A 13,750-nucleotide genomic window follows, 5' to 3' on the forward strand; every position below is an offset into this window, starting at 1 on the left:
TACCTGGTGTCATGCATGTTGGTTGTGTGATTTCACACTGCTTTTGATAAAGCAGGGTTGGCCTGGGTGACAGACGCAAGTACACAATGCGTGTCAGTGCCTGGAAGCCGCTTGTTACTGACACCTGCATTCAAGCTTCTCTGGATTGAACCGTCGGCCCAACTGTTGAATAGAACTCGTGGTGCGTCTTAAGCAACAAAAACGATATTTGTTATTTCATTGCTGTACGAATGGCTGGCCGTTTTGTCTCGCTCATCCTGGGTCAAAACGTGTCCACACACATCCTGAGGTGGGTCTCTGGGGCCCGGGTGAACCCGGGTACTACAAAGTGTTAAGATTGAAAGGGACTTTAGATGTTTCTGCGCTGTTACTGTTGATGTATTTATCTACGCATCCCTATGTGTGGTGGGTGCTAATATATTGCTGTTGTGAATAATTAAAGGTCAAGTATTCAGGTATTTGAAACTTATTCATGGTTTACTCGAAATATCTTACATTCCCACCCCTAGTGTACACCAGTACTGTAGTACTTGAATTTCAAGGGTTAGATTTCTCAATGAGCTAGACAAGACACTTAATTGAAAAGCCGGGCTTTCAAAACCTATCTCGCTACTACAGTGTAATAACACCACTACTTTTATGTAGACTGAGCTTTAGCTTCATTGTTGCTTTATGCAAAAGCTACTATAGTAACATTTTAAAAGCCTGAAACTTATATACTATAATTTTCTAGACCAGTGGTTCTTAAACTGGTATCCGTGGACCTCGGGGCTCTGTAGTCTGCCCAGACGGCTGCAAAATATCACTGGGGGGATTGGTCAGTCGTCAAAAAAAAAACTGTTCTAGAGTATTAAATGTGGAATATGAGAAGATGAATATAGATCATATTTGTACTATTATAAAACAATCGTAGACATCCTGCAATATCATAAATGAAGCTATTTTTTAAATAAAATATTTAATGGAGCCAGATTCTTAGTAGTATTTGAATATTATATTGACAGTCATGCCAAGACGAATCTTTTGATTGAGATCAGGACTGTGTGTTTTATATGGACTAGTCTTTGTTCAGGCCCTTCATTTCAGAAGGACACAGTACTTAAATATTTTAGCAGTATTATGCATTCAGTAAAATCCCATTTGTTGCATTTTTTGTATGTAAGATATACATTTTAAGTACAAGTTCAGTGGATGTATGTGCAGTAATGTCGATGTACATTAGTCTGACTATTTGGCAGACTCCTAATTTTATAAATTGAAATTCCTCTGAGAATTTACTGTAAATGGGTGTCCTTGAATTTCTAGTATTTGTAGGTAACAAGTTTTATCTTAATTTCACGTAATTTTAGAGGATGCTTTACACTAAAGAACACATTTGTGTAAAGACTTTGGGTAAAAATGCTTTTGTAGAAAATATTCAACAACCTGTTCAGTAGTGCCTGAAATTATCTGAGGAATATGATCATTTTGTCTTTACTGACTTGTGTATCACACTGAAAGTATTCACTCAACTTCTACTTTTTACAGGAGCTGAATGACTTGGCACGTGATCCACCAGCACAGTGTTCTGCGGGTCCAGTTGGAGATGACAGTACGTTTCTTGAATATATTAACTTGTGTAAAGGTATAAGCATTGTGTGAGGTTTTAAAGTAACACTTGCATTTTCTTTCAGTGTTTCACTGGCAAGCCACAATCATGGGACCTGTAAGTACCCTAATTTTTCTTTTGATTTTTTTTTACTTTAAAGTGCAAGCTCATTTAATACTTTTACAAACCATTTAATCTTTCTAGTTTTTTAGCCATTGGCATGTAACTAAGTGTATATTTAGTTGTGCTAAACCTGAAACCCAGGGGGCAAACATATTTTTGATGTAGGCATTACTGCTCTCTTTCACAGAATGACAGTCCATATCAAGGTGGTGTATTCTTCTTGACAATTCATTTTCCCACAGACTACCCTTTCAAACCTCCTAAGGCAAGTATTGGCATAAGTTGAATGTGTGCTTTGTTAGGATCTGTGTGTTTTGAATGTGAATTAAATATATGAATAGTTAAAATTAGGAAAACAATTCAAATACATTTAGGAATAGAGGTGTGTGTCTTTTGTTATTTACATACTTCTGTCACTTGCATGTCTAAGTTTTTAATTAGAATAGCTTGTCCTAATGTGATTTAAACATATGTAGCAAAGAAGTGACTGCTTAATTTCTGACACCTGGTCATTTCAGTAATACTCCTAACCCTTTTGCAGTCAATTTATTCAGCGCTTGTCGCACGTCTGGTCCAATTTATTTTCACGTGCGCAGTTTAAAATATTTTTTCTGAGTAAAACAGGTTTAAAAGGCAGTGCATTGCAAAAAGACACTACTGCATGTCCAGCCAAGCCCCACCCCTTGTTTGCTGTATTTTTCACATACTGCTTTATAGATGTGCATACTGATAAATCCTCCCCAATCACTCGTTTTATCGGCAAACTCCTCAATAATGCAATTCAAGTCATTTCGTTACTATAACATCTCAAAGCTGTGCAAATCTCCGTGATATTCTGAGTGCTGGATGTGGAAGCATCTGGAAAGGGAAATTTGTAATGTCGGACCTAGCCTGACATGACTGCAAAGGGTTAAATAAAGAGCTCTGAAACCCCAAACTGGGTGTAGGACTACTGTGAGTAGTCTCTTCATGCACTATGATTGCCATACTACTTTCGTATGCTTGGTGAACAACTTTCATTATACAGTACTATAGGATATAAATATGTTGGTGAGGGATTAACTTTCTTTTTTTTTTTTTTTTTTAGGTTGCATTTACGACAAGAATTTATCACCCAAATATTAACAGTAATGGCAGCATCTGCCTCGATATTCTAAGATCACAGTGGTCTCCTGCATTAACTATTTCTAAAGGTAATGTGATATTGCTTGTTTTAAAGCAGGGGTTCTAAAACTCGGTCCTGGGGTGTCTGCTGGATTTCATTCCAACCGAGCTCTCAATTACTTAATTACTGTTAATTGAACTGAATTTCATTAATCAGGCCTTTTTACTTGTCTTCAGCTCTTGAACAGTTGCAGTTCTTAGGCAACATTAAATAGTTCAAGATTAGTGCTAATCTGGATATAACACCAGCTACTTATGTAATTTATTGGTCGGGAAAACCATTCCAAAAATCTTTTAATGTGAACAAGACTAGTGCATTTGTGAAGTCATATATTCATTGTGAATATGTTCTCTTCACTAATTATTGTAACTCTACAGCTTATTCGTTGCTTTTTAATTCTTTGTATTACAGTTCTATTGTCCATTTGTTCACTGTTATGTGATCCTAACCCAGATGATCCCCTAGTGCCAGAGATTGCACGCATCTACAAAACAGATAGGGAAAAGTAAGTATGTCTTTTTTATTGATTGACATTATATAGAGTGTTTGTTTGCTCAGAACAAAAGTTCTACCACATGCCCCTTCAAATTCTGTTTTATCTGTGCCTAAAATGTGATATTATAATTGTGTAAATTGGGTACGATTTGATGGATCAATACAGGTCTGCATTCTACAATTTTATATCAGATTAAAAACAGTATTATGGGTAACACGATTTGCTTTACTAGGTATAATAGACTAGCAAGAGAGTGGACAGAAAAGTATGCAATGCTTTAGGGTAAGGTTACCAGCATCTTGAAGTGGAGTGAAAAGCAACATGCGCTTGCACTGGAGTGCTGCATGTTGGAGACACTAGTGCTGTGAACTAACAGGAATTTCGAACACTTTAGGCTGCAAAGAATTAACTGCTTGGACATGCAGTAAGAGTGGTGTTTAGCCAACAGTTTGTCCAACACCTAGACTTATATTTTGTGTTCCCAACTTTTAGTGTGCATCTGTAATTGGTAGTGTCCATAAGATCATAAGCTTGCTGTCTTGCAGGATGACTAGTAATGATACTTATATATGGTACACTTCACATTTTGCTTACTCTTTTAATGGGGTGGTCCAAAATAAATTGTAGATTTCAACAAACAAAATCCAAAGTAGATTTATTACATTTTGTTTAACTTAAACATATCTGACCATTAAATTGTTTTAAAGTTGTCTGTATTCTTTTTGAACATTCACTTCACATTTTATAATTTCAAATTCAAATATTTTATACCGTAGTTCTTGGCATAACTAAAAACTACAGGTATAATATCCGTTTGTATTAAAGCTTTTTGTACTGAAATTGTGCAAACGTACATAAGACCAGACTGACAAAAGACTAAAGAAAATGTAAAAAAATACAAAATTAAACTACTTCATGCTTTCTTTTGAGTGAATACACGCAGCAGTCAGTCAGAATCAGATGAAAACTATAAAAAAAATTAAAAAAAAGTATAGTCCTCTGTAGGTGGACTGTGGATTGATTCTGCCTATCTGATTTGCTTTAACAAGCATGCGCTAAGCTAGGAACTGCCGAATCACTCTTATTCGATTGCCTGTGGCTTTAAAGGGTGTAGTCTAGAGGCAGACTCCTTCAATCTTGTTAGTAAGTGAATGTTTCCAGCTGCCTGCCCCAGGACTTTTGCTGATAGTGAAACTGCCCGGCTTCAGTCTCTGCCTGTCAGCTCGCTTTTAAAACCATCTGACAGGTATTTACTGGTTAATGGAAACGCTGAACCTGTAACAGCTCTTCCAACTGTTTAAAGGTCTACGCATTCTTAGAATATGATTGGCTGAGTTAATGGCTTCTAGCTGCTAAAAGAAATCTTGGGAACTTCAGTGGTTCCAATAAAACTATGCACAGGCATTTGAGATGCTATTCCCCATGATGTGGATGTAGATGTTTTCAGGATCCTGATGCTTGTAATGGGGTTTAGCATCCTTGGAAGGGTTTGTGTGGCCAATATTAATGTATCTTGCAGGTTTATTTTGGCTAAAGCTACTGAGATTGAACAGTGCTTGATTTGGTAAATAGTTCATTGGACGTAATAGTTCATGAGATGTAAAACTGAGGCCCTATTGTCAATGACTGCAGCAGCAGTTGTGATGCCTTGTTCACCTCAAAGTCTCTAAATCGCTTTGGATAAAAGCGTCTGCTAAATGAGTAATTAATAATTTAATAAATATAGGGTTAGAATTTAAGCCTTGCTTAAAGTATACTGGGGGTAGATCTCTTTCACAAGATTTTATATCCATCAGACTTTTCAAAAGATTTATAAAAATGATTTGTTTGCTTACAGATTTGCACACTGATAACATACACCTCTGCTTTTCAGCTACTTGCACTGCTGTTCTTTTTTTTTTTTTTTTAATTGATTTTTCTATTGCACAGGTACAACAGAATAGCCCGGGAATGGACTCAGAAGTATGCAATGTGATGCTACCTTGTGGAAGTCGGAACAGCCTGCATTATAGCTGGAATAAACTTTAAATTACTGGGTTTTTTTTTCTTTATTTGGCTGCTCCCCTTATCAGACCATCTTTTTTTTTTTTTTTTTTTTTTTAACCCCCATTTGTGCACATGCTCTTGTAAGAAGATAGTTCCTCCAGCTTGGACAAGACCAGCTTCATGAATTTCAGAAGTCGTTTTCATCAAAATTGCCGAAAGTTCAGAACTCTTAATGGAGCAGGTGTCTACATGGCCAGTACCTTCACAGCCCTTGGTTATGAGACTAAAACATATCTCATTGCTCTATCAAATGTTGAAGATGTTGACGCAAAAGGATGATCTTGCATTATCAACCATCTTGTAAGGATCACTTTGATGCTGGGATAGCGTGCGCTTTCTAAGGTTTTCTGATAACATTAGAATTGAGGTTGATCAGTTTTATGCTCATAACTGACATTGTGGATGGATAATCGCAGCAGAGTGTACGCGTCAGCAGTACAGAAAATAAATGCTGTAGTTATGCATGTTAATAAAGGAATGACCAATTTTTGTTCTGTAGCTAATGGAAATCAGGTGGGAGAGGGTGGGCAGGGGTGGGAGGGAAGGGTAGGATGTGGGAATTCTCAGAAATCCCCAGGTAGGGTCGGATCATTTTTGTATTTTTTTTCATTTTTTTCTTTCTTTTTAGAAGTTGGGAGCTATTAGTTAATCTATCTTCCACAACACTGTTTTACGTAGCACTGAATAAATGATGCAAAGCTGTCAATGGTTGAATGATCAACTAATAGCTCTGCTAGTTATTGATTTCTTTTCCTCAATAAAGTTGCATAAACCAATACTTAAAGCCTGGGTCCATTTGTATAATGCTTTGTGAATATTTGTTAGTGGGTAAAATGTGGACCCCCCCATGTTTTAGTTCTAAATAACTGGTAGCTTCCTACTAGTTTAAAAATGCAATAATTTTCTTTTCATAATGTTAAAACAAGGTTGTTTGTTCTGGAGTCCATGTAAAATTCAGTTGAATTGCTGAATGGGTTTCTAGGATGGTTTGGGAAAGCTCCTTTTATAATAAGATTTGCACACCACAAATCTAGTCTCTAGGATTTTCATGTCTTTGTTTCTTTTAAGAACTATACTGAAAAGCTAAATAAATGCCCCAGATTATACCCTATTGCTGTTTCACAATAAATAATTTATTTTAATCTAAGTAAAATTATTTTTTTTTTTTTGTAGAATTTCAGTGTTGCAGCAGGCAGTATTGAACTTCCACCTAGCACATCTGCATCCCCTAAATCTAATCAAAATTTGAAGTATTGTGGAATGTTATTCTGAATCCAAAAAGAATACGAATAGCAATTTTGCTGCACAGCTTCAATGCACATGTTCAAGCTTCTTGTACTTCGTTGGTCCCCAGCATCTCATGCAAATGCCAGAACAGTTAATTATTGCCTCCCTGGCAATTGCCAGAAACACGTGACCAATAAGTGTGCTTTCAAGTTTGGGGTGGGGTGTTTGGTTGAATCCACTCGATTGCAGTGGTTGTTTGTTACTAGCGAATACGCCATTTTAGATTCTTTTATCTGCAGAATTTCTTGGCACCGTCTTAGTCCCCCTGAACCTTGCATACCAATTTGCCTATCTGTAAACCACATTTTTGGAGCGAGTCTGGATGCTTTATATTGCTATGGCAAGGTGATCAATAAGGAATACCAGTTATCGTTTCATTAGTTGCATTGGTGCAGTATCGGTACATTTAAAATATTTTTGGACAGTAGTTCAATGTAACATTACATAGGCTGTAGTTACCCTGTAAATAAGCATTGAAGTATACTGTATTTATTGGAAGTATTTGTGTGACAGTAATGTTGCATTATACTCGACCGTTGTAGTGTTTAAATTGGAGAGTATATTACTCAAATGACCCAAAACCTTATTTGGAGTGCTGGTTACAGGGTTGGCTTTGTCACCGATTTGAACAGCCCAGTCTCCATTTGAACAGCCCAGTGTTAGGATTAGGAAAAGTATATTGATTCCCAGCTGTTAATTCTTAATTTCACAAGCAGCTTATGTGGGATGGATAGGTATTATGCAATTGCAGTTTGTCAATTGCAAAGTGACAACTAGACGTTCAGCAGTATCTCTTGATTAGCAGGCATATTTTGGTATGTGGACCATAGTGACTGAAGGTATTATAGGGTTATGTTGCAGGTGTGTACCCTCATTTTTTTTTTCAGTTGTAGCATAACGTGTTTTAAAAATACAAAATTGCCAGCCTTGAGGATGAAGCTAGTGGTTAGACAGACATTTGAGTGTTTTTTTTTTTTTTTTTTATTGTCACCAGGATGTGATGAAGAAAACAAAATACTAAGGTGACCACAATATTACGTTAGTAAATATAACTGAATTTAATTGCCAGCCAAATGCACCAGATGTTGTAGTATATATTTTTTATGTTGTGTTAATTGGCCAACCTTGCTAGAATAGTGTTCTAGGGTGTGTATCTCTTGTGCAGCTTCTCAACTGGCTGCACCTTTATCTTTGATCTCATGAATAATCTCATTCATGTTTTGGGTGGAAGATAACAGTGAAGTGTCAGTACGTGTTCCCACATAAAGGGTTGCAATACATAATGTGATGGACTACTCTGTGATGTATTTTAAGAATTCACAAGAAGTCAAAAGTAGTATAGGGTACATATATTCAATTACAAATTATGTATGTTCATCAATAACCCTCATTAGAATACACAATACAAAAGATGAACCTTGTATACCTATTCCTGCCATCTTCTGTATGGGAAGTATATATCAATAACGATGTATTTGTTTTCCCAAGGTCTGCTTGCTTAGCATGAATAGCCACACACTTGTAAAAGGTGTCCTGTCTGTTTAGAATGGCTTGGCATTCACACTTGTAAAATCATCACTGACTACTGTATATCAGGTTTATAAAACCATGCTGCTTTAACTATTTGCATCACAAAATATTAAGTACTATATTTTGATCACATAACCAAGTATTCACAGAATCTATCTAGCACTAATCTTGGATTCCCTAAAGTGCAAATTATTGGTAGTTGAGACAGTAGTAAATACTTAATGATGCTATTTTAGCATTATTAAGAAAAGGCTAATGGCTAACATTGTTCAGTTTGGCTAATGCTAATGGGTATATCCCTGTTTTACTTGATCATATCTGTTTGCATTTCATATGGCTTGGAAAGGCTCAAGTCATTAGAGAACAGTTTGCACACAGGAGATGACAAAAATAAACCTGTGTTGGAGCCTCTGATCTGTCTGTACTGGATGTTTTTAAACATAGCTGCTTTCACAAGGTTAGATTTGCCTAAGGCAACATTAAGTAGTCCAGTATTAGTGCTAACTGGGTCTGTGAACCAGCTAATAATAATAATCAATTACAGCAAAAATGCAATGATGGGTCTAATAAAGATGCAGTACTATCATTTTCACTTATTTAGTAAAATATTAATTGATTGGGTTTGCTATGATTTCCATAGCCTCCTCATTTGAGGCCGCCTTGTGACACTGCACAAAAGTGCTATTACATAAATAGTGTTCTGAGTTTTTGGTTTTTATCTTAAAAAAAAAAAAAAAAAAAAAATCCTGGAATTTTTCAGAGTTATATTAAAATAGGGATTATTAATTGAAACGTAGGTAAAAATCGTGGGGGGGAAATCTCAGTAGATACACTACATGTGGAATATGATGTGTAGCAGTTCTGGTTTCTGATTAGGTTTAATGTCTCTGACATGTATGATGAAGCAGAATCTGCGCAAGTCGAAGCCACATTTTCCCAAGTTAACTGGTACTTTGCAAACGTTTGGGCAATCGCTGTGCTGAAGGAAATAGTATCTGCAAAAGGTATGACCATGACATCAGCACAAAAGCCAGGTTTATTTGCCTTGAAATCATAAAAATAAAATAAAATTGACAGAACGGGGTGGTGCAAGCCATCAGAAGACGAGTCAAAAGTCACACTGGACATTCCATCAATGCATTCCATGTAAGCTTACCAACTAAAGCATCACCATTTTCTGTCAAATATTTACAGTTAAGATGGTCGGCGTTTAGGCAGTTTTCTAACTGACTGACAGTCTGTCGCTCGAAGTCACCAATACATACCTCTGCAATAAACTGGCTGCCCAGCAAAGCACAACGTTCTGACAAACTCATAAACAACGTTCGGTGTTTTCTTTATTAAAGAGTGTCTAAAAGCCACATAAATGGCTTGATTTTCTCAGCGAACTTTCTTGTTTTAGTTTGTGTCGCTTACTTTCAATATGTTCTTTAATTGTCAGCACTTCAATACAGCAGCATTTGCAGCGACGTGCATTCTCTGCCTCGACTGACCCACTTCTGCTATTTTTGCCTTTTGTATACTTCGAAACGATCGTTATCTTTTGAATATTCATAAACTGATTTACGTTTTCTCCCCATTCCTCATCCACTAAAAATATAATTTTCGTGGAAGTATTTCAATTTAGTTAATCAAGCTAGTAGTACTACGCCCAGCAATTGCCACGCTAGTCAGACTTTGATTGGCCAACATAATCAGGTGATAGTATGTTGTGAAGTGACAGAACTACAGTTGAGTGTTAGTTGATCCGCTGATGTCTAAACATCTGATGTATCCTAGGATACAGTGTACCGCTGCTTATTACAGAGTCAAAATAAAACAGCTTTTTAATCAAATTATTATGTATTTCTTAGGAAATAGTACCAGGATAATACTGAATATAGATAAAACTCAGGTATAAATCAGTAAAAACTGACATCCAGTTTAAAAAAAAAAAAATCCTGTAATTTTTCAGTAAAATTCAGAATTAACCGGAAACGTAGAACACTAACTCAGATTGTGAACATATCTTTTCAGGTTGTGGTTTGAAATGTATTTCTGAAGTACAGTTGGCACCAGGAACTTGCTATTTAAAGCAATTCCAGATGTTTACTATGTTGGAAAGTACACCTGCTGTATAAAGTCATTCTTCTGGAAAGTATTATCTCTGTTATTAAAGCTGAAACTTAAGGTCTGTCGGGAAGAGGTCTGAGTCACACATTCTTTGTGTTTGTTTGTGTAGATACCGTATTACACCATCTCACATCTTTTTACCAAAGTCAGTGATATAACCCAGATGTTTGTGCTGTTCCAAGCTCAGTCCCATCATTGTTATATTACCGGTATCTAATAAGCCAGTAGTCCATAAAGATAATGGTTCGGAATGTGCATGGTTTAATGTGTATGAATTGAAAAGTGCTAAAAAAAATGATCCGCTTAGCTACTGCATTGCCCTGTGGCTGTTACAAATATTCTTAAGTGACAATTTTACCAGTTCCCTCATTAACCACGTCACCCAAATAAGCCACCTTCTGCTACAATTTTGGATGGCTTCTGTTATTATTTGTAAATTAGTACAGTAGAAGCTAAAGGAATCTGGCCCTCTTGTGTTTTCAAAAAAAATAATTTGAAACGCTTCACATTTCATATCAAATGGGTGTATTGATATACTCTTGCTGTTGTCATTTAGAAATTTTTTCTTGTGTCCATTTGTCAGTCAATGGGAAACCCCTTTGTACACGAGCTTCCTTGTCAGGGTGACTCTGCACTTTTGAATTCCTTTCTGTTTCAGCAGACTGCACCAGCAGAGTCATTGTGTATTTCACAGTATAGTTATATATATATATATAGTATTACCCATGTGTCAATTTTACATTCTACCAGTAAATATGATTATTGCTGGGATATTACTAGGTAAATCAAGATTAAAAACCAAATTGTCAATTTTTTTTTCTTGATAACGTATCAAATTATTTAAACAGTAAACCACCATTTACAAAGGTGTAAACGTGTAGTCTACTAAACCTAGATTTACAGCTTTATACTGAAAGATTTAAGATTTTCAAAACGGCTAACCAAATGAACTTCTAAATACACAATACAAAAAACAAGACATCATAGAAGGACATCAACAATAGGACCACAAAAACACAAAGATACCAGCACAGGCAATTGTCTAGTACAGAGTTCAGAATGTTCAGTTCATAATGAAATGATTAATTGATTTAGGTTCCCAGCTGTGAAGCTACCATGTTTAATCAGTATATGTACTATTTTAACATTAGTGGTTGCCTCAGTAAAACAATCATCTCATTATACTATAACACAGAAAATGGATGGCTCCTAACAATGGGATTTAAAGAAGGCTGGTACATTGCAATTCCATTATGCTGAATAGTTCCTGTTTTTAACTGATTGAGTAAGATAAGATGCATACTGGGCGTTTTACACATTTATATGTAATTTATATATATATATATATATATATATATATATATATATATATATATATATATATATATATATATATATATATATATATATTTAAATTGAATGTGTAAAGAATATGCATAACAATTTTGCTGCTGGGCTTAAATTCACGTTATCAATCAACCTTCTTGTACGTTGTTGGTTCCCTGTGTTTTAATGGTCATTTTTGAATATACTGTATGTGGTAGCTAGAGAATGGACCATAGAAATGCCAGGACAGCTCATTGTAACCTGCCTGGGAATTTCCAGAAACACGTGACAAATAAGTAATAATAAAAAACTACAGTTGCCAGCAACGTTATGGCTTACAGCCCCAGCACTAGTACCAGACAGCCTATGGCCTGGAAGCATCATAATAATAATAATAATAATAATAATAATAATAATAATAATAATAATAATAATAATACTGTTTAGAAAAAAACAAAAACAAAACAAAACCCTAGCAATGCGTGTTTGTGACTGGTGAATAAGCGACTGGATTCTTGATCTTTAGAATGTCTCAGTTCAGTTTTAGTCCCCCTCAACCTAACCTACCAATTTACCTATCAATGTCAACCGAACTTCTGGAAGGTAAATCTATATAATAGATACAATATTATGTGTTTAGAGAGAGGCGGGATGTTTTATATTGCTATAGTAAGGCGATCAATAGTAATACATTGTATGTTCTTTATTTGCATTAGTGCATCCAGTACAGTTTTAAACTTGTCGACTTGTTAAGGAAGATTTACAGAAAACAACTATAAAAACTGTACGAGCCTAGTCCGAATGGGATGAGACGTGGTAGGCGTCTACACTGACAACAACAATTTACCTCACTATAATATTGTAGCGTGCAATGGAGCCAGCTTTTTTGCACAGCGGTATCGGCGCTATGCTTCAGTGCGAGAGGTCCTGAGATTGCGCCCACCCCCGGCCTGTGTGTGGATTGCCTCGACCTGCGGGACCCGAGATCGCTACAATGTTATTAATATCATTAAACGAGCATGTGTGTTTTTTAAATAATTATTCGGCTTTAGATATTATTATTATTATTATTATTATTATTATTATTATTATTATTACTTTTTTCAGCTCTCAAACGTTGAATGTGTTTAGTTAGCTACGCCCCATTCAATTTCGTATTTGGTCTCCCGGGTAATATGCCTGGCATTTAATCTAACCATTGAAAACGTGTAAAAGTTGAAAACGGTTCATTAACAAAAAATATGTGGGATGGAAGTGAACGTGGAGAATGACGGAGGGAGGAGAGAGTTTTAGAGGAGGGAACGCGTAATGACTTATTTTTGCCTGATGTATGAAGGTGTTCGGGAACTGCGATCAGAATGGAGAGATTTGAAGTGATTCGAGTACCTACTTTTGCTTTTTTTCACTGCATGAATTATAGTCAATGATGTCCGATTCAGACATTCAAAATCTCACCTACACTTCTGTTCCTCATAAGGTCAACATTTACCTAAATCCAGTTAGTTATTTTTATTGGGATAGAATGGTTGCCGTTTTTGTTTAGTTTTTTGCAAAATTATAGTGGTTTATATATATGCTATAATAGCAACACCCCCTTGTGACCTGTTTTGACCAATCAGGGTAGAGCATTTAAAATACCCATTTTTATAAAAAAAAATAAAATAAAAAAAGGAATAATGCACGACAGGGAGTGTGTTGTGCTGTGATAACATCACGCCTCGGGTGACTGGGCACCTTGCAACCTCCTTTCCCGCTGTCAAGCCAATGACCTCTTTCCCCATATCCCATATCCCATAGTTGAAGTGCAAAGGACAATACTTTGTTCCCTGTGGACCCTGGCTAAGACTGGCAACTAAACAGGAGGTGAAACACATTTGCGTGGCTTGCCTTGAACTCTACGCAGGAGTGCTTTTTGGGTGAGCTGCGTATGCCATCTTTTGCAAGGGCCATCAATTCATGTTGAAAACCAAGTAATTGTATTTCCAGCATACTATTTTGATCTGTGTTGTCTTTCCATTCTACAAAGGTCTTAATGTAGAGTTTGTACTATTTTGTGGTTAGAAATGATGTCATTTGT

The 13,750-nt window shown here is 36.1% G+C and overlaps 1 protein-coding gene across 1 annotated transcript; it reads left to right on the forward strand.

Moving 5' to 3' along the window:
* The first annotated feature begins 1,489 nt into the window (after positions 1–1,489).
* On the forward strand, positions 1,490–6,194 carry LOC121321942 (ubiquitin-conjugating enzyme E2 D2-like). The gene is made up of 6 exons (XM_041261334.1): positions 1,490–1,591; positions 1,674–1,705; positions 1,899–1,976; positions 2,799–2,904; positions 3,288–3,381; positions 5,302–6,194. Coding segments are annotated over exons 1-6 (357 nt in total). The 5' UTR covers positions 1,490–1,590; the 3' UTR covers positions 5,348–6,194.
* The last annotated feature ends 7,556 nt before the right edge of the window (positions 6,195–13,750 follow it).

Source organism: Polyodon spathula, chromosome 1, assembly GCF_017654505.1.
Source record: "Polyodon spathula isolate WHYD16114869_AA chromosome 1, ASM1765450v1, whole genome shotgun sequence".
Lineage (NCBI taxonomy): Eukaryota > Metazoa > Chordata > Actinopteri > Acipenseriformes > Polyodontidae > Polyodon > Polyodon spathula.